Genomic DNA, 27473 nt, shown 5'->3' with positions numbered 1-27473 from the left:
TCTCCTGATTGACGAGGTTGCCTCAACCAACCTGAAGTCTAATGCCCTAAGCAAGATATGTTCATAATAGAAGGGAAGAAATAACAAAGAGGAAAGTTCTATAATTTTGTCCTCTATAAGGAATCTTTCATTTGCATTAATAGGCTTGTTTGGAGAGAGGTTGCTGAAGCCCATGTACGTTGCTGGGGGCATAGGTCTGCATGAATCAAAGATGGAAAAGATCAAGTATGCTAGTTTTAGTCCCCTTTCCAGTGATTTCTACTGAATATTCTACCCTATTAATATTTTACATTTTAAACAAGATTTTAAAACACATGATTGGTCTTTACTTTAATCAAAACTAAGTATGTGTGGTTGGAAAAATAAACACCTTAATTTGAGAAAAATCAGAGATTTTTGTGTGTGTGTGTGATCTGGAACTTTGAGACTGAGTTCTAAGGAAATAATAAAGGGAGAGGTTTTCAAAGCTATCAAAATATTTAGATGACCATTAATTTCTAAAGGAAATTCCTTATATGGCTTTGAAAATTCCACCCCAAAATAACCAAATATGCATAACAATTGATACCAATGACTAAGTGGGGTTGGGTGAATAGGGGAAAGAGAAAGGTGTGTAAGTATTTGAAGTATGTAAAAACATGAATATAGAGGAATTATGTAGAGTGGTACAAGAGGGTAAGAACTAGGAGTAAAGGATTGAAATTAATAACATGATAAATAAGCCAGAATATAAATACGAAGGACATATTGACCATTTTTCAGAGTAGAAGCCATGTTAGTCTGTATTCGCATCCGATGAAGTGAGCTGTAGCTCACGAAAGCTTATGCTCAAATAAATTTGTTAGTCTCTAAGGTGCCACAAGTACTCCTTTTCTTTTTGCATATTGACCATGTGAGCTAATACAACGCAGAATTGTCTCACCATTGCTTAGGGCATTAAAAACTGGATTCAACAATAACATTCTTGTTAGTCACAAGGTGGCACTATTACAGATTGTCTCAGCTGAATGTATAGGTAGGTAGATCGTGGAGAAATGCTTTATAGTTGTAGTGCAGTTCTTCTAGGAAGCAGAGCATAATTCCAGAAAAGTTTGTCTTGAGAAGCTTTCTAAAAGGTTTTTGCTTTTTTCTAACTGAAATAATTGCTTAGGTACTCAACGGACCCACAGACGCAAAACAAATATTATCAGGGAAATTACCCAGGAATTTTGCAAAAGTACCTAAGGGAGGTAGGCAGCCAACTCCCATTCCCCTTAGACACTGCTGAAAATCCCAACCTCTGCGGGTTAACAAAAAACCAAGAAAATCATTACAGATAAAGCATCAGGGAACCACCCCTTAGGAAACAACTGCCAGTAGGGAAGGACTGGTTTCAGAGTAGCAGTCCTGTTAGTCTGTATCCGCAAAAAGAACCGGAGGACTTGTGGCACCTTAGAGACTAACAAATTTATTTGAGCATAAGCTTTCGTGAGCTACAGCTCACTTCATCTAGTTTTCTTCCATCTTTAATTAATAAGATTCAACACAGACACATCTTGTGACTTAGAAATCCTGGCAGATAGAACGGTGAGAGGGAGAGATTGTGAAGGCTCGGTGAGTGAGCATTCCTCGTCAGACACATAGACAGCCCGCGAAGGGAGGAGGGCTGTGACTCCAGAACAGATTCTGTGAGGAAGCTCTGGGGTTTATCTGTTCTTCCTACTTCCGGGAAAGAGGGAAAGATGAAAAAACAACAGCTGAAGGCTGAGAGCTGCCTCTCTCTTCTCCTCTAGATGTCGTCTGATTACTGAAGTTGTGTCCGTGTCCTGGTTCCCAGGACTATGCCTGCTTGTGCTAGTCTGGTCATGAGGCCACCTAAAGGAACTACGCCCTTGTCATATATATAAGATTAAGGCAATGCTACTCTGTGCATATGAAGATTGAGACAACATTGACAACTATTCCCATTTAGGAACAGACGGATTGAGGCCTATTGCTGAGTCCATGGTTCTCGTCTCTTGATGACCTTCTTATAAAACTTTTGGGGGCCCCCCAAGGATCTGTACTGGGACCAGTGCTGTTCAACACATTCATAAATGATCTGGAAAAAAGGGGTAAACAGTGAGATGGCAAAATTTGCAGATGATACAAAATTACTCAGGATAGTTAAGTCCAAAGCAGACTGCAAAGAGCTACAAAGGGATCTCACAAAAATGGGTGATTGGGCAACCAAATGGCAGATGAAATTCAATGTTGATAAATGCAAAGTAATGCACATTGGAAAAAACAATCCCAACTACACGTACAAAGTGATAGGCACTAAATTAGCTGTTACCACTCAAGAAAGAAATCTTGGAGCCATCGTGGATAGTCATGGGTGGTGGATATAATAGGTCAGAGGAGACTAAGGCTACCCTGGCAGAGCTGCCACCGGCAAGTTGCCAGACTTCTAGGCCCTGCACTTCACCTCTTCTCCTCCCTGCTCCACCCTTTTCCTGAGGCCCCCACCGCCCACCACTGCCTGGTGAGTCCCTCCTCTCCTCCACTCCAGCCCCCATCTCCTGAGGACCTTGCTGCTCTCCACGTCCCGTCTCACTCCCCGCCCCCACAAAACCCCCTCGCCCGCCACGTCCCTCCTCACTCCCCACCCCGAGACCCCCTCACCCACCACTCGCCATGTCCCTTCTCACTCCCCGCCCCCCGAGGTCCCCCCGCCCGCACTCGCCGTGTGCCTCCTCACTGCCCGCCCCCACCAGACCTCCCACTCGCCGCTTCCCTCCTTTCCTCCACCCCGCACGACACCCCACTGCTCACCGTGTCCCTCCTCACCCCGTTGCCCCCCCAGATGGGACGGAGTGAGTGGCAAGGAGGGATGCAGCAAGCAGCGGGGGCGGGGAGTGTGTCTCACCGGGTGGGGCCTGAGGAGGGATGCACCCTGTGGTGGGCAGAGGGGGGGTCTCATGTTGGCAGGGGGTGAGGAGGGATGCGGCAGGTGGGAGGGAGCCTCGCGGCGCGGGAAGGTGAAGAGGGACATAGTGGGCGGGGTGTCTCGTGGGACTCGGGATGCAGTGAATGGCGGGTGGTGGGGGGGTCTCACAGTGTGGGGGTGGAAGAGAGGAGAGACGCGGTGAGCAGAGGGTGGGGGGGTCGCACAGGGGAGGGGGAGGAGAAGAGGAGGGATGTGGTGATTGGGGGGTCTTGCAGGGGAGGGGGTTGGAGGAGGGGAGAGACACGGTGGGCAGCCTTGCGGGGTGGGGGTGGAGGAGAGGAGGGACATGGTGAGTGGTGGTGGGGGGAGGGATGGTGGAGGGGGCAGGGACTGGGCCGAATGGGAGCGGAGCCTGGGCCGTGAGAAGAAGAGGCAGGGCAGGGAGCCAGCCTTCCCCAGGGGAAACTTCACCAGCCGTCCACGTGGATAGCTCTCTGAAAACATTTACTTCACTTGCAGCAGCAGTCAAAAGTGCTAACAGAAACTGACAGTGTTAGGAACCAACAGTGTTAGGAACCAATGAGAAAGGGACAGATAATAAGACAAAAAGATTATCATGCCACTGCGTAAATCCATGGGATGCCCACCCCTTGAATACTGTGTGCAGCTCAAGTCATCCCATCTCAAACATGATACATTAGAAGTCGAAAAGTTAAAGAGAAGGGCAACAAAAATGATGAGGGATATGAAACAGCTTCCATATGAGGAGAGATCAAAAACACTGAGGACTGATCAGCTCAGAAAATAGATGATTAAGATGGGATATGATAGAAGTCTACAAAATCATGAATGGGGTGGACAAGGCAAGTTTTATTTATCCTTCACCTACCACAAGAACCAAGGTTACCCAATGAAATTAATAGGCAGGTAACTGAAAACTAGTATATGGGAGTACTTCACACAATGCACAGTCAACCTACGGAACTCACTGCCTGGGGATGATATGAAGACCAACTGGATTAAAAAATGAATTAGAAGAGTTCATGGGGGAATAGGTCTGTAAATGCTATTAGCCAAGATGGTCAGGGATGCAACTAACTCCCTGCTTTGGGTGTTCCTAAACCTTTGGTGACTAGAAGCTGGGACTGGAAGATCACTCGATAACTCCCCTTTTCTGTTCACTTCCTCTGAAGCAGCTGGCACTGGCCACTGGCAGAAGACAGGATGCTGGTCTATATGGACCACTGGACTGACCGAGTGTGGTCATTCTTATGTTAAGCTATCAATGGATCCAAGTGATTTATGAAGCTGTAATCTTAGAAAAAGATTTATATAATAGTTATTATGCTATTTGGCACCCCTCCTTTGAAGGAAAAAAAACCCTGCTAAATCTGGTTTCTAGTTCAATTTGGAATATGTACAGGTAGCTCAGGATGACAAAATTGTATTTTAAGGAGGAGGATAAGGGGCAAAAGACCTACTTGTCCACTAGGTAATGGAGGAATGGGATGCTGCATGTATAATTAATGCTTGGTTTATGCTCCACTGCTTGTGTTTGTATTTTGGAATATACAGTAAGTCAGCATTTATTTATTGGAGACATTGGCAAGTTTTAATAAAAAAACAAGCAATGAAGGCAAAACCTGAGACGGGTGGATATGGAGCGGTCATGGTTATTTGGGAACTCAGCAATCTCCTGGATGGAGACATTATCTGTATATTTCCGCAGCTTCGAAATGTAGAGGATTCAGTCAATGGCCTGCCTATCTCTGCCTGGCTGGAAAACAGACCACTTAGATCAGCAGGGCCTCTTCTGAAAACGAACAGGGCAGCTGGTTACATCTCTCGTTTGGCATGCCAGTAAGAATGCTAGTACTTAATGCCCTCAGCCTAACAACTGAATGGGCATGAACACTGAACAAACCTGTCACACCTAGACAGCAGCCCTCATGAATACGCTGGAGGTATGTTGCTGGGATGGCATATGGAGAGTTAGCATTGCCTGCAGCCTGTGCTGGGTTTATATTATGGTAGCTAGAAGACTTCAGCTGTCAATCTGCCGCCTTTCAACTGCTCTGAATTCACTTAGAGTGAAATTCACCGCTATACGGAGGCTCAGCGTGAGACCTGTCCACCATTTCCCTGTGAATTAAATAGTGAATTTCATCCTTAAAAATGATTTTAGCTCAGAAATGTGGATTCCAGTTTCTATGGTGTTCTCAGTTCACTACCTTCTCTGGACTGAGCAAATGTCTTTTGCTGATTTTTTTTTAAAACAATTATTTTCTTCTTCTTTTCCTACTTTTTATTTCTTGTGTTTGTTTTTATTCAGGATCAGTTCCTTGGCTGAATCTTTTTGGGCAGCTCCTCCGCTCTCTTTTTGTAAGTACCATGAGAAGAGATCCAGACTCTAAACTAGAAAAATATTTTTTAAGGCTTAACATGGGGTAGGTTATCAAGCAAAGGGAAAAAGTGTGCAACGATTAAGAAGGGAAATTTCCTTGACCTTGACAAAAGGCTGTATTGTGTTTAGAACAGTTTGGCAGGCCATCTTTGAGAGTCCAGGGTTCAAATCACAAGATTTTACCATAAAATTCCAGTGAACGTTGGGCTGTATATCATACAGCATAGCAAATATACATAAATACATTTTAGGCCAGATCCTTAGCTGGCATAAACTGCTGTAGCTCCATTGACTTCAGGCGAGATATACCAGTTTATACCAGCTGTGAATCTGGTTCACATTTTTCATATTTTTCTAGCAGTTTCAGGCAAAGCACTTTCTTTCCAATGTGCATAGCTACATAATGATGACTAGCTACACTCCCTTGCTACATAATGATGACTAGCTTTTTCTTTAAAAATGGGCAGGTTTGTTAAAAGTTTTCATAAAGACTTTGTGGATATATTACAGACTGATTCAAAAATCAACTGAACTCAATAAAAAACACTCCCACTGACTTCAATAGGCTTTCGATTAGGCACTAATTCTGTTATTCATAATCATAAATCATGTTGGTCAATAAACTGACACATTTCAAACAAATAAGCTTAACATTCTTGATTGTGATGTATCAGCAGAAGCACACGACAAAAAAAAATCCGCATGCAACAAGAAATAATGAACAGTTTCCCTTCTGCCCCGCTGCTAATATAAACCATTTATTTGCAACATGCCTCACAAAAACACAATAATGTCACGGGATTGTGTACACTTACAGGGTAATGGTGGATAGTTCTGACATCTTGCAAGAGTGCTGGTTAGCCCTCTTGGGCTTACAGTAGCATTTCTGAACGCAGCTGCTAAATATGACAAGATTAGCATTTTTTTTCAGAATACCATGAAAAGGCCAAAGTAGGTCAGTTTCAACACATTTCACGAGACATGGCACGAAGATGGAAAGTGGATGCAACTAAATGCAAATGCAGCACTTTGATCAAAGCAAAAACATTAATAAAATGCATTAGCTGCCACTGGCAATTGTGTTGTATTGATTCACAGATAAGTTAAAGGAGGAACAACCTGGCTGCAGGTGATTAGAACATTTATGCATAAAAAAAATACATGTGACTTTGTTGCCAGATACCAGAGAGTAAAAAGAACAATATACTTAATTGAAACAGACGATAGGTATTATGTGTTTGTATTTTGGAATACATTTATAAAACAGAAATTGCTGTAAGTCTGTGTCGTTGTCTGACCAGCTCCAAATTAAAGGCATGTGTAACTCTGCAACCACATGCGATTCATTATTAGAAAGTGGTCACGGACACCAATGTGTTTTTTCAGTTTAGCTTCCTGTAAACCATGGGAATTCCTTGGGAAACTGTGTGCATGACTGGCTCTGCTCATTGGGACATATCTCACGCTTTACCAGGGTGCTTACAGTCAGAGGAGTATACAAGTAAAAACGGCAGCCTTATTCAGTATCGACAGTACCACACCTTCTCCTTGAGGTTCTGGCTAAGCCCCATGGAAGAGGAGGGACTCATTACACTCCCGTGTGCCTCGGAGGCGTGCTCACTGCCGGCAAGAAAGGTCGGCTTGGGGCAAGTTGGGGGAACATTTATAAGGAGCCAATGGCTAACAACTTTCTATAGCGCATGCAGGTGGCTTCTGTGTCACTGCTTCCCCTTGGGGGTTCTATCAGCTTTAACTCGTGGCTGAGCCTCCATCAATGAAGGCTGCCCTGGGGATGTGTTGTATCAAGTGCCCTGCCCCAGCAAGCCCCACCCAATTTGGGAGAGCAGCATGTGGCAGGGAGCAGGGCTTACGGATGCTTTGTGTTGCTGCAACCCACCTGCAGGTGGATTTTTCACTTTGCCCAAGGTTACATTGGTGGCATAACTCTGGTACAAAAGAGCCCCCAGAAGTCCAATGTGATTGCTTAGTGGGGCTTCCCACAGGGACCCTGTTACACCAGTGCTCTCTTCTTGTTTGCTTCTGGGGAAAAAAGTCAAGGAATTGGTTTTGATGTATAGATGGTATATTATTTTGGGTCCTAGCTGTTTTAGAGACCACATTCTCCACTGGTATAAATCAGCATAGCTCCCCTGAAGTGGAGGAGCTGGCCCCTTATATTCCATCCAGGGCTGTCTATTCTGCACTTTTAAGGGATACAGCACAAAAATTGCAGACCAAGAGGCGAGGGGGCTAAGGAGATAGCTCTAAGCCACCTTGGTACTCTCCAGCTGCTGGGGTACTCTGGGGTCCAGAGCAGCCTCCAGTATGAATTAGACAAATCTGGGATTCTAAGTTATGGCAGGCTCCGGGGACTGTCCAAAATCTCTGCAATGCTGCAACTCCACCCCAAATATGCCTCTCCCTCCCTCAGCATGCTCCCACAGGAATATTTGAGAGGAGGTCTTTAGACAACAGTCGCTGTCTTTCTCGTTTCCTGCATCAGGAGAATTTTCCCCTGGCTGGATTCAGGGCTTTAGGCGATCCTTGATGCTGTTCCAGCCCTTTCATCTGTTCTGTTACCCTCTGGCGGTTAAGACCATCTGAGGTGCTCCAGCTAACAGCCCACAGATTTGTAGTTCTTGGGTCAGGTGGTGAAGCATTTCCAGGGGAGGCCCTAGGACTGCAATTTGTTTCCCAACCTGACCTCACAGACGTAACTCAGCTCTTTTGATTGCAAAGCCTATTTATTTACTCAGGCATTTGCCCAGAGAGGTGGCATGTGAAGGAAGGAATTTTTATGACAGTTTGAGGGACTTTTTTGCACTTGCCACCATGTCTTTCTCTGGTTGTGTTAATATATTATTATTTCGTGTTTTTGTGCATCTGCCTAGAGGTGGCAAAGTCAAAGCTCACCAGCCCCCACACTCATCGGGATGACTCAGTTAAGGCCCATCAGTTTGCCTAGAGATGGCAGAAGGTGCATTTTATAAACTGAATAATAAAGTCGAATAAATATTTTGTAGCTATACCATATCCACTACCACGGTTAGAACTGCTGAGTCGCTTATTAAAGACACTGCTCACTTTTTGCACCTTCAACAACCTTGACAGCTACATTCCAACTGCAGAATATGATTGGTAATGACGTAAGAGCCTGAGAGAACATAGCAGGAGTTTTCGATCTCTTGTGGCACATACTGTTCTAGCAGATAGAAAAAAATAATCATGCTTTGACTTGTAAGCAGAGCTCATTTACTGTGCATAGTGCTGAGAGTAAATACAGAACTGCATGGTCTTTCTGTTAGAAAATCACTTCTCAGAGTATAAGTGCTCATTGCATCATCTACCTTGTCTGTTTTTACTGTGCTGTATTGTGCATTGTTTGGAAACTGAAATCCATAATGAGGACTCACGAGACAATATTAGAAGATTCAGTCAGCTTGTTTTTATGAGTGCTGAAATTTTCAAAAGTGACTAGTGATTTGGGGTACCTCACTGTTTGATTTCCAGAGGGCAGTGCTCAGCAGTTTCTGAAAATCAGGCCTTTTACCATTTCCCAAATTGGGCATTCAATTGCTTACCACTTTTGAAAATCTTAATTCTAGATTTACTTCTTCCTGACACGTTTCCATGCAGCACCTTCTTTGAAGCTTGAGAAATGGTTTCCCTTACCACGTCACTCCCTTTTTTTACTTAGAAATAACATCTTTTACTGGACCAATTGTCTCTCTAATATCCTGTGACCGACCCAGGTATAGCTACACTCCTTTTCTAGTTGTCAGATTAATTTTCCATTGTGTGTGTGTTCATATATAATTCTGGTGGATAAGAAACCAACATGATTCTGCTTGTTTGCTAAACTAGCATTTTCAGCAGGAAAAAGCACAGCTCTGGAAATAATATTTGATGGAGAAGTGCTGCTGCAAAGTCAGGAAAGAGCAGTATACGTTTTGAGATAATTATGGAAAAGGTCTGCAGAACTTCATAAAAAATAACATAACCTTTCCACAAGTTTTTTTTTCAACTATGCTACTGAACTTAATAGAGAATTATACCCCTGCTATTGTGTTCTACAAGATAAACCCAAAATATGTACACTGTAGATCTGCTAGAAGCTTTTATATCACGATTGTTTGTGTGTTTTTTTGGATATAATACAGTTGTATCCAAATCCATTACCCCTTTCCCTTTTTGATCACTGAAAAAAGGGGAAAGGAATGCAAAAACAAACAAAAAAAGGCTTTTTCTTAAAACAAAACCAGAAAAAAAATTTTCCCCAAAAATCCCCAATTTTTTCCTCTTAAAACATACTTACTAGAGTTTACCTCATCTAATTTGACCTATTGCCTTCTAAACAGAGCAAAAAGCAAAAGAGGTCAAACCATTTCTTAATGTTTAATAACAATGTATTGTGCTCTCATTTTGCATATCGTCAGCACTTTGATAATACATTGATAGTGGATTTAGGAACGCTGATAGATCAGGTTCGTTCACTGGAATGGGACTAAGCGTTGTCATCAAGGCAGATGGAGATTAAGAGGTAGTGCTACTCAGTACACTTGCACAGCTGTAAGTGAGGAAGAATTTGGCTTATGCATGACTGTAAAGGTGAAAAAGAGGAAACGTTATACAAGTTAAGAATGATGCTATTAAGAATTCATGGGCAACTCCTTTTGGGGGTGTGGGGTCAGGCGGCTTGTCTGCACTACTGTTTACGTCGATGTAAATTATGTCACTCAGAGGTGTGAACCCACCCCCGAGCGACACAACTCACATTTACTTAACGCAGTGTCTACATCTTGCGATGTCGGCAGGAAATGCTCTCCCATCAATATAGCTTCAGCCTTTAATGAAGGTGGATTAATTACAACAACAAGAGAGTGCGCTTCTGTCGATGTAGCTTGTCTTCACCAGAAGCACTAAATCAAGGCAGCTGCATCAACCACAGTGGTGCCGATTTAGTGCTGTAGTGAAGACAAGCCTGGGGAAAGGAGACTGAAAACATAGTGGAATGTAGGCCAGAGATAATAATGCAGACAAACTGTACAAAAAGGAGTGGAGAGGAGGAGTTATCTAATGAAAAATAGACTTTGTGTATACCTCATATTCTAGGCATCTACTTGTATCTATTTAGCTTTTTTGAAGAGGCTTGAGTTGGAGTTTCTTCTCTTCCCACTGAATAGTACAGGATTCACCGTAGCTAGGAAAATCCAAAATCACCCTTGCAAAAAGTGTGGGTTTAAGGGATCAGGAAGAAATGCTTGCAAAGCTGAAGTAGTTTTGCATTTGAAAAATATTACTTGTGATGTCTGCAAAACTTCAGTCTATACAAGATTTGAACATCTGACCTACTCAGAGAAACTATACTAGAACTATGCATCACCCAATCCACTCAGGCAGAGAGTAAGCTGTATGGTGTTTGTCTTGCCCTACGGACAAATGTTTTTGTGTACTTCACAAAGAGAAATCTGCCTCTCAGCCAGATTTCTGAGAATGAGTCCCATTCCCCAGAACTCTTGTCCAACTCCAAACTCTCTAACATTCTCACAAAACTCTTAGTTCAAAATCTCTGTGAATAACTTCATTTCTCGTCTGTAAGCTTGAGGAGTGTGAGAATGGCTTACACTGTGTATTTCTATGGGCTTGCCAAGTCAAAGTCAATGCAGAACCCTGGAGCTGTTGGGTAGAGGGCAGCTATTTTGACCAGATGCCTGTGGAGAGGCTATTTTTGTTTCCAGTGCTTCCATGGTACTGATGACATGGGGCCCCAATGCTGCTTAGAGCTACACGAGTGTAAATCCTGATTAGCCCCACTGAAGTTAAAGGAGTTTACACCAGTGTAACTAAAAGCAGAAGTTACTCCAGATTTACCCCATGGTAACCAAAAGCCGAAGTTGACACACGGCTCTGGCTGCCTGGGGGGAAGCCGCCACCCACTGCTCCACAGGCTTAGAGTTACTGGCCCTGGTCAGCCTACCACGGCTACTGACGCTGGCTATTTGATAAGGATAACCTGTGCCAAAGTGCGAGAGCAAAGCGGCTGAGTGAGCTACTGAGGTAAGGAGAGTTTGGCTGCTGGGGGAGGAGGCTGAGCGATTATAACAATCCAAAAGGCACCAAGTCCCCAAGAAAAGTAATAAAAAAGCCAAATAAACCAATGCCTCTAACACACATACCCTAAACTAAGGCTACATAAAAAAAGCCACAAGAGTTTAAAAAAAATGCAGGCAAAAGACCAGCAGCATGTTTGGAGCTCCCCAGTTTATTGCACCGAGTGCAACATGTACAGTTACCTGCCTCGTGGGCATACAGTGCAAGCAAACCACAGTCCTCAGAGACTGAGTACGGGCTCTTGAGGTCAGAGAGGCTGAACTGGATGAACAAAGGGAGACAGAGGTACAGAAGGGAGACTTCTGGGGGTGTAGTAGAGCGATCCCACCTCCTGACAGCCCCTGTGCTGTGGAGGATGATGAAATTCTCAGGACAGGACAGCATCAAACTGGAGCAGAGGGAAACGATCCCATAGTTAGGACCCACCTTCTGTCACACTGAGGATATCCCTCCAGGGGCAAGAACCACAATTATTAGGAAGGGACAGGTAATAGTAGCAGGTGATTCAATTATTAGAAACATAGATAGTTGGGTTTGTGATGACTGGTGAATTGCATGCTGGATGAGAAGGTAGAGGATCTCACGAGATATCTAAATAGTCTTATATATAGTGTTGGGGAAGAGCCGGTGGTTGTGGTACATGTAGGTACCAGTGACATAGGAAATGTAGGAGAGAAGTCCTGGAGGCCCAATTTAGGCTACTAGGTAAGAGATTAAAATCCAGGACTGCCATGGTAGCATTCTCTGAAATGGTTCCAGTTCTATGCACAGGGTCAATAAGACAGGCATTATTGCAAGGTCTAAATCTATAGATGAGTTGGTGTCAGAAGGAGGGATTTAAGTTTAGCAACTAGGGAATGTTTGGGGGAAGAAAGAATTTGAGAAGCAACTTGCTAAAGACAAACAATATCAGTGATTTTTTTGTGAAGTACATCAGGAGCAGGAAGCCTGCAAAACAGGCAGTGGGGCTGCTAGATGACAAAGGTGTTAAAGAAGCAATTAAGGAAGAGAAAGTCATTGTAGAGAATCTAAATTAATTCTTTGCACCTGTGTTCACTGCAGAGGATATGTGGGAGATATCCACACCAGTGTCATTCTTTTTGGGTGAGAAATGTGAAGTGTTGTCCCAAATTTTGATGTGTCAATAGAAGCAGTTTTAGAATAAACTGATAAATGGTAATAAGTCACCAGGACTAGATGGTGTTCACCCAAGAGTACTGAAAGAGCTCAAACATGTAATGACAGAACTACTAATTGTAGTAGTATTAACTGAAATCAGCTTCTGTACAAGATGGCCAGTGAATAGCTTTTGTAACCAATACATAAAAAGGGCTCCAGAGGAGATCTTGGCAGTTATAGGCCGATGAACCTAATTTCAGTACTGGGCAAACTGGTAGAAATTAAAGTAAAGAACAGAATTATCAGACACATAGATAAACATGATTTGCTGGAGGAGCATCTACACAGCTTTTGTAGAGGGAAGTCATGCCTCACCAATCTATAAGAATTCTTTGCGGGAGTCAACAAGCACATGGATAAGGGTGATCCAGTCAATATGGTGTACTTGGATTTTCAGAAACCATTGACAAGGTACCTCAGCAAAGACTCTTAAGGAAAATAAGTAGCCACGGGATTCGAGGGAAAGTCTGCACAGGGATCAGTAACTGATTAAAAGGTAAGAAACTATGGGTAGGAATAAATGGTCAGTTTTCACAATGGAGAGAGGCAAACAGCAGAGTCCTCAAAGGAGCTGTACCGGGGCCTGTGCTATTCCACATATTTATTAATGATCTGGAAAAGATGTGAGCAGTGAAGTGTCAGTTTGCAGATACAAAACTATTCGAGCTAGCCAAGTCCAAAGCAGACTGTGAGGATTACAGAGGGATCTCACAAACCTGAATGACTGGGCGGATGAAATTCAACTTGATAAGTGAAAAGTAATACACATGGGAAATATAATTCCAACTATACATATACAATAATTGGTTCTAATGTAATTGTTACCATCCCAAACAGTGATCTTGGAGTCACTGTGGATAGTTCTCTGAATATTTTTACTCAAAGCGCAGCAAAGGTCAAAGAGGCCAACAGAAGGTTAGGAACTATTAGGAAAGGGATATACATAAAACAGAAAATGTCATAATGCCACTATATAAATCTATGGTACACCCACACCCTGAATACTGTGCCCAGTTCTGGTTGCCCCATTGCAAAAAGGATAAAGTGGAACTGGAAACACTTCAGAGAAGGGCAAAAAGATGGTCAAGGGTATGGAACGGCTTCCATATGAGAAGAGACTAAAAAGATTAGGATTGTTCATCTTAGAAAAGAGATGACTAAGGGGGGATATGATAGAGGTCTATAAAATCATGACTGGTGTGGAAAGAGCGAATAGGGAAGTGCTATTTGCCCTTTCACACAATACAAAAACCAAGGTTTCATCACCTGACGAAATTAATAGGCAGCAGGTTTAAAACAAACAAGAGGAAGTACTTTTTCACACAATGCACATCTAACCTGTGGAACTTGTCACTAAGGGACATTGTTATAGCCAAAAATATAACTGGGTTCAAAAAAAAGTTCATGGAGGATAGGCCCATTGATTGCTATTAGCCCAGATGGTCAGGGATGCAACCCGATATTGGGGCAATTGTGAGCCTCTGACTACAAAAAGGCAGGAGTGGAAGCGGGGATGGATCACTCCATAATTGTCCTGTTCTGTACACTCCTCCTGAAGTTCTAGTATGGGTGACTGTTGGAGACAGGATACTGGGCAAGATGGACCATGGTATGACCTAGTAAGGAAGCTCTCATGTTTCTCTGTTTTTGGAGATGGGCTCACACTGAAACCATTTGTCTGGAAGCCCTAAATCCCACTCAGCTGGGATGAAATGGGATTTGGGTCCAAACCACCCCTGGTCAGCAATAAGCCATACCCTGGAATCATCTTTGGTGTTGTCCACATCAATAGGGTAGGCAGGCAGCCCTGAGGAAGGCAGTGGGCCTCACTCGGAGATCAAGTAGCAGAAGGGAGAGCATATCGTAGGGTAGACCCTCTTGGACAGGAAGGCCAGGAGCAGAAAGAAGCAGCGAGGGGACACTTAAGCCTAGAATCTTCTTTACTAAATGTGCTATAGTTTCACAGTTACATCATTTCGAGGTTCCCTTATATGACTTCATGTGATCCTATTTCAAGTGAATTGTTTTCAGTGATCCAAAGGGGTGTTGTACATTGTCATGTATAATGGAGTGATTCTGTTATAAATGCACTGACATAACTGCAGAGGACATGACAGCAATGGACCTAATATGGAAAACATACTGTAATAGACAAAGCCTGAGAGAAGCCTATGTGTGTCTGAATGCAATTATACAAAAGAGTACTGACTGGATGTGCGGCGCACTCATGCCCAAATTCACCCATTGAAGACCAATTAATTAATGAGTCACTCCCATTTTTTTAAACGTAGCATTTAATGCCCCAAATCAGCATAAGCCGAAAGTCTAACACTAATGGATGCATTTTCTAAGGGGCCCCGGAAATGGGGACTATCAAATTTGCATTCTCCCAAAATCAAGCATTTGCACATGCCAACAAGATTTTGCATTTTTACATCGGTGTGCACAAACTCCCATTAATAAAAGCACAAAATGTACAGTGGGAAGCTTAGAGCGTATGTGAACATTTGACACTGAGGGCCGGATGGAGAGCTGGTTTAAACTGGCAGGAGAACTCCATTGACTTCGATGCAGCTATGCCAAATTTACACAGGCTAAGGGCAGGCTCTGTGGGCTCAATTATCCTTTCATTCACACTGGTTATACCCTGGCGTAACTCTGTCAACTTAAACAGAGTTACTCCTGATTTATAATGGTGTAAATGAGAGAATCAGCCTTAATATGCTTTAGTAATAATGATCAGATTGACTGAGACATAAGCACAAGGTCAAATTCTATGCTTGTCTATGCTTAGTGAAACCCCAGTGCAGTCAATGGACCAAGTGATCTTTGCTACACCTCTTCAAACCAGTACTACTGGCGTTACTCAGGTGGAAATGAGGAGATGTGACCCAATGGGTTGCTGCATGGAGTGTACAGGCCTGAGACGGCAGCCTCTTATTCATGTGAATTGTCCTGTTTACTTCAGTGGAACTAGTTATGTGATTTGCAATTTGCAGGTTCCCTAAGTGAGGGAAGAATCTGGCCCAGAGAATTTAACTAACTGCATAATCACCAGCACGCAGTTCCTTTCATGCACACAGTTAGATGATTACTTGTTCTGTTCATCCCCTCTGGGGAACCTGGCATTGGCCACTATTGGAAGACAGGATACTGGGCTAGATGGACCATTAGTCTGACCTGGTATGGCTGTTCTTATGTGCTAGATATGTTAGTCTCATGAGAGACAGGTTCACCAAGACCTTTCCATGCCACAGTCTTAGTCAACATAGCCATACATCATGAAGTGCATGCACGCTTGTCCAGTGTGCCTATTAACAATCCTTAAGACACTTGACACAAAGAGCGTCAATTGCAAAACAAAGGGCACAAGAAATCAAGGATCAGAAAAAAGAAGAGCCATTATTGGCAATTAACGCTGTTTTTGTTTTCCATGTGATAGAAGCCTAAATGCGAATGGCGACAGAAGTTTGACAGAATAGCATGTTGTGCCTCAATCTTGGAAAGAAATTGAAAGCACATCATAGATCAAGAGATGTCAGAATTATTCCCCATTATCTGCAGTCAGCGAACAACTGCAGCATGAAGACCAGATTAATTCAGCCCAGTTAAGCAAGTGACTCCAAGAAAAAAGGAGTGGGAATCAAGTTGAAAAACAAAACTCAAAATCCCTCCTTCTCTCCACCCAAAAAAAAAATCCAAGAATAACATGGCCATTTTATCCTAGCCATTATGTTCTTCAGTACATAGTTTGACACACTAGCACTGGCAAAGGTGGGACAGTGAGTGCCTGGGGAAGCTTGCACTGCTGCACTAAATCCACATCTCAGAAACCTGTGGTATATTGACAGGATTGGGCTAATCAATAATTAGGGAAGTATTGACCCAACAGAATGTAATGGCTTCAAGTGGAATCGACTGGGACATCATCAGGGCTCTCTTAATTCTGCAGCCCATAAAGATTTCAAAAAGAGCCTATACATTCACAACAAAGCCTGCCTGGTGATTGTTCCCTTTCCTCTCTCAGCCACACACCAAAACCATGGAACTGTTGGTACAAATGCATTGGAGCAGGGTGCACATGTAGCAATGTTTAGAGAAAAAAAATACTTGTTTATTTTCCATTGCTACTTCAAAATAGAAAACAAAGCCCAATTGGCCTATATGCTACAGCTATCACCTGTGCTAAGTGAGTTCTAAAAGGCATGCCTCTAATTATGCAAAAAATCCCAAGCAGAAAAGTATTTTAAAATTTCATGCATTGCAGGTGACCTTGTAACTACAAACATGTGAGTTGTGCTGCTGTGATTTATAATATCAAAATCAGAGGATACCAGTGTAGTATGCAGCCACAGTAAAGTGTTTGTGTTTCACCAGAAATTAATGGGGATTTTCTTTAAACTGACCTCCCTGACAACTACAAATCTTGTAGTCCCTCATATGGAATACTGCATTGGGAAGTCACCGATTAAATGGCAAAACCAAATCCAAGCTGGATGTGGCTTTAGGCCTGCTCCTCTCATCACTCTTAAAATAATGCAAGCAGGATATGTACAGAAGAAGGATGGATGGGTGGTTAGGGTGCTAACCTGGGACTCAGGAAACCTCAGTTCCATTATCTGCAAGAACAGAGGATCCCTGTGTGACCTTGAGCAAGACACTTAGTCTTTCAGTTCCTCATGTGCTAAATGGGGATATAGATCATAGGAGTGCTGTGGGGATAAACACATTATAGATTGTGAGGCTTCAGATACTATAGGAATGGGACCATCTAAGTATCATACACAGATAGCTCAATGACAGGCCAGAGCCTTCCACTGCTTTCTACAAATAGTTTTGGAGGTGTGGGGGGGTTCACCTTAATTACTCCTAGTGTGGTACTTATTAGTTATATAACCTTAATTTTCCACGGAGGTACAGACAATTGTCTGTTTAATGCTGTTTAAAACAGATACAGCCCAAATTAAAACTAGGCTAGAGGATGGGAATTTGTCTTGGGGGATGCAAAGGAAAAGCACAATATTTGTGAAGGAGGCATTTTACCCTTGAACACTAGGCAACTTTGGTAAGGTTTAGTCTTTAAAAAAAATAGTCAAAGCAACCATTTTCAACATACTTATTGGCAGTTCTAGAAGTGAGAACTAGGACCCCACTGTCTCATGTGCTGACAAGTAACCAATGATCACTGTTTCCATAATCTTTTCCTGTTGGGATAGATAAACCTTAGCTTAAGAGACCCCGGCATTCCTGGTGTTAGTGGGAGTTCCACCCCCCCAATATCCGTGTTTAAGCAATTAAAGCGCCGTGCTAATGGACAGACCACTCAGCAAAGGGAGCTGCACTTTTCTTTTATAAATGGGGTTTATGCCAGGAAGATCCTGTTGGAAATAACTGGCAATGCTAATTTGAGTACTTGCAGCAAGACAAAGCAGTAGCAAAATGAGTCATTGAATTTCCAGTGACTTTGTCAGTGAATTGCAGAGGAGTGTTGTTTACCAAAACACTTGCTTTCGGACACTGATTCTGCTAACCTAAGCCCTTTAGATGGGACCATATGTAAAATCATACCTACCTATGGTATATGCCATGTTTCTCCTTTCTTTCCAGCAAGATGCTGATTGGAGGAATGACGTAGACCTGAATTAGCTAGATAGATGTGTGGTTTTATTTCTTTCTTTTGAGTTTTCAACAGGCATGATACAAAAGTCAGGATGAAGAGTAGGTTAAAAGAAGCAAAAGCAGAAACAAACCAAAAAAATTATACTATGCATCCATGAGCCAAAAAAAAAAATATGTCAATCCAATGTGCTTTAGCCCTTTGTAGTGAGTGAGCAAGCAAAAAGCTTAATGGAAATGCTTGCGCTATTTTAGTCTTTTGGCTCAACCCAGCACATGAGTGATTCATGCATCTCCTGGGTTTTTTTAACCTATCATACTGATATAATTACATTCCATTTTGTATATAAATAAACCTCTTATTAACAGTAACTTTGGTCATGCATACAGAAAAGTAAATTTTATTTAGACACCTCAATGTAATTATTTCTGCACTGCAGGTTTATTTACTACCTCTAGAACTCTAGAGACAATTCTGTGCTCAATTATACCTGAGCAACTGAGTGCAGAATCTGGCCCCTATCTTCACCATATTACTTGTGTTTGCCATGCGATGGATGAAAAAACCTTGGCTGTTCATCATGTTAAGCATTTCTTGGCTTCCTGTTCCACAGCTGATTCATGAAAAAATATATGAACGATGCAGGTACCAACTGCTCTGCCACGGATTGTGCCAGTCAAAGCAGGGTTCTAAATAGTAGAAACTTGTCTCTAGTCCACAAAAGGGGAGTTAAAACAGATAGTCAGAATTTAGTTGCCCATTTATGATGTGGTACATGGCTTTTAATATATGGATGCAACGATGGCCCTGGATGGGTCATCTGTTGGAATGCTACCTGGATCACTGGATATAAAAACCTAACTTGCTGTTGCCTGAGCTATAAAACCCACTGCTTTAGTTTGGAGACACTAAGAGACAATCATTTTTACTTAGTTCAGCCTGTAGAAGGGGATATCAGCTCACACTGGGTCCCTGTGTGTTACAGAGGCAGCAATCAAAAAGAAATAATAAATACAATGATGAATGTTAATACATAATCAACACTTCACCCTTTTAGAACACCTTTTATCTGAGGTTCTCAAAACTCCAACCGGGTTCAATCCTCATTTAATTTACATTGGTACCAAACCAGAGCAACTCTAGTGAAGTCTGTGGAACTACTGAGGACTGACACCAGAATAATAGAAAGCAGAACATGGTCCAAGGACCACAGGCCTGAACTTTCCATATGTTTGCCTTTGACGGCTCGCTCCCGCCAGTAGAAAGTAAGGAAAATTAACAAGTGATGATATTTACGGAAAAATATGGTCTAATAAGCTAGCAAAACAAAGAGAGAACTCTGAAAAAAAAGAGTCCTGAAATTTTAAAGGGCATTGACAATGAAATCAGAACCCCTCTCAATGGTTGAGATATTTTTTTATGAATCCGGCCTTCACTCAAGTAAAATGGAAGGAGAACTTTGGGTTTTAAGCATCATTAAAATAAACATTGAGTCATTGTTTGTTCTGTCCAGGTCTGTCACAGTTAGAGCAACTCAATCCAAAATGGAACGAGCAGCATGCAGGTAATGTTGAGCCCAAACCAAATGGAGGATGACGAATTGCACAAGGCTGGTAGTGAATGGGTGGATGTACAAATGGATAAAACTGGAGATATCACATGCGCTAAAGCATTTAACTGGTCTGCAGAAATAAAATCAAGAACACAGGGAATTAGCTAAATGTTTCTAACCTTTCTTTTCAACTTGAAAACACAGGAAATTACTTATAATGATCTTTGGGAAGGTTATTTAGAGTGAACGTCTAATTTTGATGATAATCACCCATATTTGTGGTGCTCAATATATTTTAATGTGCATGAAGCAAGTCCCACAATATATGGTGGCTACACTACATTGACTTTAGCATCAGTACTATTGCAATGTAGTTCCTCTCTAATGGACTATGCATCCAGCAAAGAGGCCCTTACAGGGCAGTTATAGATGAATGCAGTGTGACATCATTTTATAGCTAGATAGATGTGAGCAGAGCTACATATGACTTTCTGGCACATTGGTAAAACTAGTTCATATGATGTATGAACCATACGGGTAACTATTTACTGGTGGTTGATATTCAGGGACTAGATCCTGCATTTTGGGTGCACTCTGAACTCCCATTAACTTCAGTGGGGTACCCAAAGAATGAAGAATTAGGCCACCCAATATACATATGAGCTAAGCAGAGAAAATAAATGAATTTATTGTTAAATGTTTCTAGGATGAGTCTGGGAAACCTGATAAACTAGATTGGTAAGGGCACTACTGAATTAAGTTATGCCAGCAGAGAATTTGGCCCACTGTTGCACAGGTAGAAATGGCTGCACCAGGCCCCAAGGCAATGGGAAACTAGGCCCCCTGAGACCCGATTCAGGAAAGCAGTTATGCACATGCTTAAATTCCATAAAGTAAAGGATCTGCTTAAATGTTTGGTATAATCAGGGCCACAGGGCTAGAGTTGCAAAGAAAGTTACGTGTAGTGATGCTGAGTGTCACCATGCCTCACTTTTAGGTGCCTAAAAAGTCACTGAGATTCACAAAGCCTGGGTTAGGCATACAACGAATGGGGACAGACAGGTGTCCCAGAATGGGCTTCAGAAAATCGAGCACTCGCCTAAGCTAGCCACTGGGGCTATGCCTAAACTGCATTGTAAACCAGGGTCTGTGGGACCCAGGTTTGTAGGCTCGGAGTTACCCAGCACGCACTTGAGCATCCACACTGCATTGTAGACCTGGGCTTACAATTGCTGGACCCAGGCCTCACAGATGTGCTAATACATCCACACTGCACTATGCAGACCTTCTCACATGGGTCTGTGGTTTGAGCTGCAATCACTCTGCAAAATGGTAGCACTTGAACCCAAGTCCCAGTGGTGCTCAGGCTCTGACCGTCCCCTCAGTGGGGTCCGAGGAACCTGATCCTGAGTGCCTGATGATCTGAATCAGATTATTTTCTGTGTGAATGGAAGGGGGGTTTGTGCACAAACCTGTGTCAAAGCTTAGGTGTAGTGTGCAGTGTAACCGTATACTGGAAGCTGCCAAGCCAGCCCTCTTTTGGGGGTAGGTGCTTAAGTCTGGGAAGCAGGGAGGCACTTCCCTCTGCTTCTGATTCTCAGCTGCAAATGCTCTCCTGGGGTTAGCCACTGTGACAAAATGAGAATTTGCTGTAATGTCTTTATGAAGCCTATGTGTGCTTCAATTTCCCCTGTATTTTGCACGGCTACCCACTAGGGGGAAAATGACCAAGTTTGCTCTCAGGGCAGGCTAAGAGACATAGCAATGCACATTGCCTAGCTACCTGAGTCTGAATGAGTCATTAAAAAAGACTGTCTGAAGCCAACCCCACATCTGTTGAAAATCCAAGAAAATGAAGAACCCAGTCACCAGAACATTGACATCTAGCAACCAAGAACCCAGAGGGAGATGGATTTCCCCACTTCTCAGCAGGGAAGCTGAGCAAAGACCCCAGCTTGAGAGCAAAGGACTGGAAGGTATGTGGTTGGGGGATAAAGGATTGGCTTCTGGAAGGAATTCTGGGCTTTCTCACCTGGAAGATTTCAGAGTAGCGGCCGTGTTACTCTATATTCGCAAAAAGAAAAAGGAGTACTTGTGGCACCTTAGAGACTAACAAATTTATTTGAGCATAAGCTTTTGTGAAAGCTTATGCTCAAATAAATTTGTTAGTCTCTAAGGTGCCACAAATACTCATTTTCTTTTCACTTGGGAGAGAATTCTGGGCTTTCTCACCTGGGCTCTCTCACTAAGGGGGTCAGATTGACAGTGAGAGAGGCAGGCCCAAACATGGGGTTCATTAGAGCTTGGCTGGGGGTCTGGGCTAACCAGCATGGACTATGCTTTAACCTTCATTTCTCTATGGTAACCAAAGGACTTTCATATTCTGTTTGCCAAGTGACTAGTAAATGGTTACATTGCTTTGAAAAGGCTGCCTACATCATTGTAAATACTCCCTGAGAGCATTGTGGCTTAGAGGGACCCAGTTCAAGCCTGTTGAAAATGTGGCCTTGCTGGATTTACTGCAGGCAGCCACAGAGAGAGACAGGAATCTCTGGTGCTGACGGGCCAGACTTGGAGGCCAGGGGCCTGCTGCTGTGAACTTTGTGGGTCCTTAGGGCCTGGCCCACTAAAGGGGTCACTCCCAGGAGACTGATTACCGTGATATTTACCGTGATTCATATGTTTAGCATATCTGGCATGTAAATACCTTGCAATGCCGGCTACAAAAGTGCCATGTGAAAACCTGTTCTCACTTTCAGGTGCCATTGTAAATAAGAAGTGGACAGCATTATGTCCCATAAATGTAAACCAACCTGTTTGTCTTAGCGATTGGCTGAACAAGAAGTAGGACTGAGTGGACTTGTAGGCTCTAAAGTTTTATATTGTTTTGTTTTTTGAATGCAGTTATGTAACAAAAAAAAATCTACTTTTGTAAATTGCACTTTCACGATAAAAAGATTGCACTACAGTACTTGTATAAGGTGAATTGAAAAATACTATTTCTTTATCATTTTTACAGTGCAAATATTTGTAATAAATAATAATAATAATAATAATATGAAGTGAGCACTGTACACTTTGTATTCTGTGTTGTAATTGAAATCAATATATTTGAAAATGTAGAAAAACGTCCCAAAATATTTAATAAATTTCACTTGGTATTCTATTGTTTAACAGTGCGATTAATCATGATTAATTTGTTTGAGTTAATCGCATGAGTTAACTGCGATTAATCAACAGCCCCAGTTATAACTTTTAGCCCAGTGGTTAGAGCACTCACTTGGGATGTGGGTTCAAGTTCCCCTTCCACCTGAGGGAGAAATAGGGATCTACCATCTCAGGTGAGCGACCCAGTCACTGGGCTATAGGATATTCTGATGTGGAGCTACCTCAGTCTCTCCTTTGGAAGCTGTTCCATTGGGGATAAATAAGGAAAGGATCACTGGGCCAAAGAGAGAGAGACAGCAAAAGAATGAGAATGAGTCCATAGCCTGGTGGTTGGTGTACTTACCCAGGAGCTGGGAGACCCAGGATCTTATACCAATACCTTTCTGTAATTACGTATCCACAATGGAACAGCTTTGACAGGAGAGACAGAGAGCCCTGCATCAAAATACCCCACAGCCCAGTGGATAGGGCATCCAACTGAGAGGTGGCAGATGCCTGTTGAAACCCTTCTCCAAATCATGTGGTGGGGGGACTTGAATTGGGTGTCTCCAACAGCCCAGCTGAGTGCTCTAACTACTGTGCTAAAGTTATGACGGAGGTCCTTGTGCTTCTCCCTCCACTCCTCTGTAGGTCCCCTTACTGGATCGGGCCCCACAGGCAAGTTAGGTGAAGGAACACCTATCTTTCCCAGTTCATGAATCACACTGGGGCTTAGGTGTCTGGATGACTAGCACAAGGCTGCAGTGTGCAGGCTCAGAGGCAGAAACATAGGCACCTAAGGAATATCTATTGCAAAAATTTAGATGCTGAGCAATTTTAGGCTTTTAGGCACCTACAGACGGCAGTTGAACAGAAGGTTTTTGAACCCCAATGGAGTCTGATTCTCAGATCTAGGCATCTACATCCTTTTGTGAGTCTATCCCATAGTGTCTACGAACAGGATTTAAAAAAAAAATCAAAAGCAAACTCATATGCTCGTTGATAAAATGACCCTCAGGTGTGAAGATACAATATAGATAATAGGAATATAAAATTTCCTCTCAAAGCCTGTAACAAGCTTTTTAGAATTCTTCTTGAGTTACAGGCAAGTTTACCCATGTGGAAAGGGCATGTTTGTTTCATATACACAGATAGTATATCATATTTCATGTGTATGGACTTTAATATATAAGGAACCATTTACATATTAATTTATATATGGGTCATATACTGTATCATCTCAAGTAAATCCAACATATAAAATTATCCTAATGTATGGATATAATGTATGGATACAATTTTTTTTTCCCATATGGGTGAAAAGAGTATTTGTCTTTACAAAAAAGATACACGTGCTCTTTAATGTGGAAGTGTATGAATTAACTTATCCTAAAGTACTGTATGACATTTCTTTCTCTCTCTCTGCCTCTGTGTGTGTGTGTGTGTGTGTGTGTGTGTCTCAACATATTCACAGTGGTCTTTTTAGGGTAATGCAAAGAGGCTACATCTTGTTCATCTTATTCACATGAGCAATAGCAGTAACATAAGTAATTCCACTGAACTGAATGACCCAAATTCTGCCTATAGATATACTTGTGAACCTCCAGTTTATTAATGCCCAGATTCAACAAAACATTTGAGCAGGTGCTTAATTTTAAGCGTGTGCTTATAGCCCATTGAAGTCAATAGGACTCAACCACATGTTCAACTCCTTTGCTGAACAAGTTAACATGTGCTTAAGTGCTTTGCTGAATGGGGCTTGAGTACTGAGTTGACCCAAATGGGACTGTCTGAGTGGGAATTTTGACAGCTTGTCTCATTTTTATAATAAAAGATGAAATTCTGGCCCCAGTTCTTGACCCTATACCAAAACTCCTATTGAGGTCAGTGGGCCAGGATTTCACCCAAAGTGTTTTTTCCAACCAGTATTCAACAATATGAACGTTTATTTTTTCTTCCATGTGAATCATATCTATGGATTCACAGCTGGGATACAGAATGAGCTTCCTTATCTTTCATTCTCATTTAACCTGAGAGTACTGAATTCCACAGTGCTTTTTTCAAAATGGTACATTAGAACAAAAAGATAAAACCCCAAAAAACTGCATTTAGCATGTTTATTGATATGAGGTGTGTTCAGAGTACTGCAGAAATGGGTGGAAGTATTTCAGTTTTTGTCTGGTTAAAGAAATGGGCAAACTAAACATTTGTTAGTCTGAGATAACAGAATAGGGCAGGGCAGATATTCATTATGGATTCTAGGTTAAATTCCATGGAAGTTTTAATATGGTGACATAACCATACCTCTGATGTAACAGATTTGTATACAGTATGTGTGCATATATACTATATCTGCCTGTGTATATCTGTGCATATATTTTTTATTTCTTGTATCACTTCTAAACACATTTGCTACTGTTAAATCTGTTTGGATAAACAACACTCCACTTCATAACACGTACATAAATGAAGGATATATTTACACATGTCTAGTTATACAGTTGCAAACAAATATGAAAAAATAATGGCAGCGAATGAAACAGAAAATATGATGTTTTCTTGTTCTGGTTGCCAACTATACACATAGGAAAAATATCAGTGAAACCCAGTAGCCATATTGACTAAAAATGGCAAGGATGCTTCATAGCCTACTCTAATCATTTGAATTTATGGCATGCTTTGCCTCATATGTAATAGATGTGCAGCAAACATGCACTTAGCTATTCATAGGAAGAGATGGCTCTGCACATCTAGATTGCCATTTAAGATGCAGTGGGGATTTCCTGCAAGCAATTACATGGGAAGTCTTCATGCACTGGATTGGGCAAATCATGTGGGTAAGCGGGCTAACCTAGCCACTACAATTTCTCCTGAGTTGTAAGTCTCAGCAGTGTGTATCTGCAGAATGTATTTAAAGCATTCTTTAGGTTTGTGGGTATAAAGCTTACAGCTTTGAGTGAAACACCTTAATTAAATGGATGTTCCATTTAGGGAAGACCAAAAGGAGAACGTGATCTACAGAAATGTCACCATTTCATGCAAACATAAACTAGAGGATAGGATAGGAGAAAAAAATGATTTTCATCAATCAGTCAATCCAATTCACACAATGAACTATGGGTTCCTGTAGTGACCAGACCTGAAATGCTTACTTAGACAAATATTGATTTTGCAGTGTTTTGTCATAGACACAAGCCTCCATAGCAATGAATGCAAAGAGAATTATTTAGGATGCTGAACAGAGACAAAGATCTTGAAGTTCTATCTTCTAAATTAGCTTAAACGAGGTCACTACACAGGATCTCTCTATGCTCCGTCCAGGATTTAACAGTGACGAAATTAACTGCTTACTACACTACAGACCTCAATGGGATTTTTGCGTAAGTAAGGACTTTTGGATTGGGCTGTAAGGTACAGTGGAGGCATTAGATCGAAATTTTAAACATAATCCTAAATGTTAAGAAATCTCCTCCTGTAACCTGTTAAATTGGATTTTTCAGTGCTAAGCAGAGAAGACTAATAATCGGGGTTTTAGCTTGCACAAAATGCTTGGACTTTGGAAAGGTGCAAGGGAAACCTGCTTAGCCCTTAGGCAGGAAACCAGGGGAAGCACCAGACATTTTGTATTTATTTTTTTTCCTTTCAACATTCCGTAAGTATTTAAAAGAAAAACAAAAATAATTCTAATGGGAGACACAAACCAGAGATGGGGATTTACAGCCAAATCAGTGTTGACAACGACTCTCTAGGAGGAGGAAGAAGAAGGAGCTAATGGACAGGACATATAGTTTGGAAAAAAAAATTAAAAGGGCAAAATGAAAACAAGCTCCGATTTAAAACCTCACATGGAAACATTTAAGATTAGTTGTGAGCTTTGAAGCAGTTTGTTTAGTTTATGTTGAATGGATTCAGAATTACTATCCAAAAATGGGAATATATGTAACTTCACAAGGACTTTGTATCTTAGAATCTCTGATAAAGTCCACTGAAGTTAACAGAATGACTCTCATTTAATTCAGTGGACTCTGGATCAGGTCCTTGGAGCCTATGAAGCACAGCAAACAGTCCCACAGATACAACAATCCTCGAAGCCTGGACAGTATGTTAATTTCCAAATAACTGATCTGTGCATGATCCTTTTTTAAAACATATACAGCATTTACAATTATTTTCTAAGAGCTTTAAAGAGAGATCAAAGGTGGCACTAAAAAAAGTATTTTAGTGGCTGTTGGATTAAAAAAAAATCATTAATAGACTATGACACAGACAAAAAAGTCAACTGAGTTCTATTGAGGGTGTTTTTCCTATGTGTATATTAGAGATCTGAATTAATTAGTGCTTATTTGACAGCTATTGTACTTACAAGTAAATGCTGGATTCATTGCCCCCAATATCAGGCGACTGGAGTTTCTGCACAAGGATAACGATTATGCCAATGAAAAGAACAAAGTTTATCTGGAAGAGAAGAAAAAGAGAAATGAAAAGCAATCCTGGCTTATGGGGAGAATGCTATTAGCTCGGCCGTATTTTTCCTAATATGACAGGGAGAGTATGA

General features: G+C 41.9%; 1 protein-coding gene across 9 annotated transcripts in view; it reads right to left on the bottom strand.

Moving 5' to 3' along the window:
• Positions 1-27473, bottom strand: part of ADCYAP1R1 (ADCYAP receptor type I) — a 188867-nt gene that overhangs the window by 16479 nt on the left and 144915 nt on the right. For 5 of the 9 annotated variants that reach the window (XM_038391727.2, XM_038391729.2, XM_038391726.2 and 2 more), the window contains 2 exons: positions 27282-27373; positions 6128-6211 (listed from right to left, as the gene is read on the bottom strand). In XM_038391727.2, coding sequence (XP_038247655.1) covers positions 6128-6211; positions 27282-27373 — 176 coding nt within the window. The remainder of the gene's footprint in view (positions 1-6127; positions 6212-27281; positions 27374-27473) is intronic. The other 4 variants (XM_038391730.2, XM_043509743.1, XM_038391731.2 and 1 more) reach the window with 1 other exon arrangement.

Source organism: Dermochelys coriacea, chromosome 2, assembly GCF_009764565.3.
Source record: "Dermochelys coriacea isolate rDerCor1 chromosome 2, rDerCor1.pri.v4, whole genome shotgun sequence".
In the NCBI taxonomy this organism is placed as follows: Eukaryota; Metazoa; Chordata; order Testudines; family Dermochelyidae; genus Dermochelys; species Dermochelys coriacea.
Note: the sequence above shows the minus strand (reverse complement) of the source record. Positions and strands in the feature narration are given on the sequence as shown.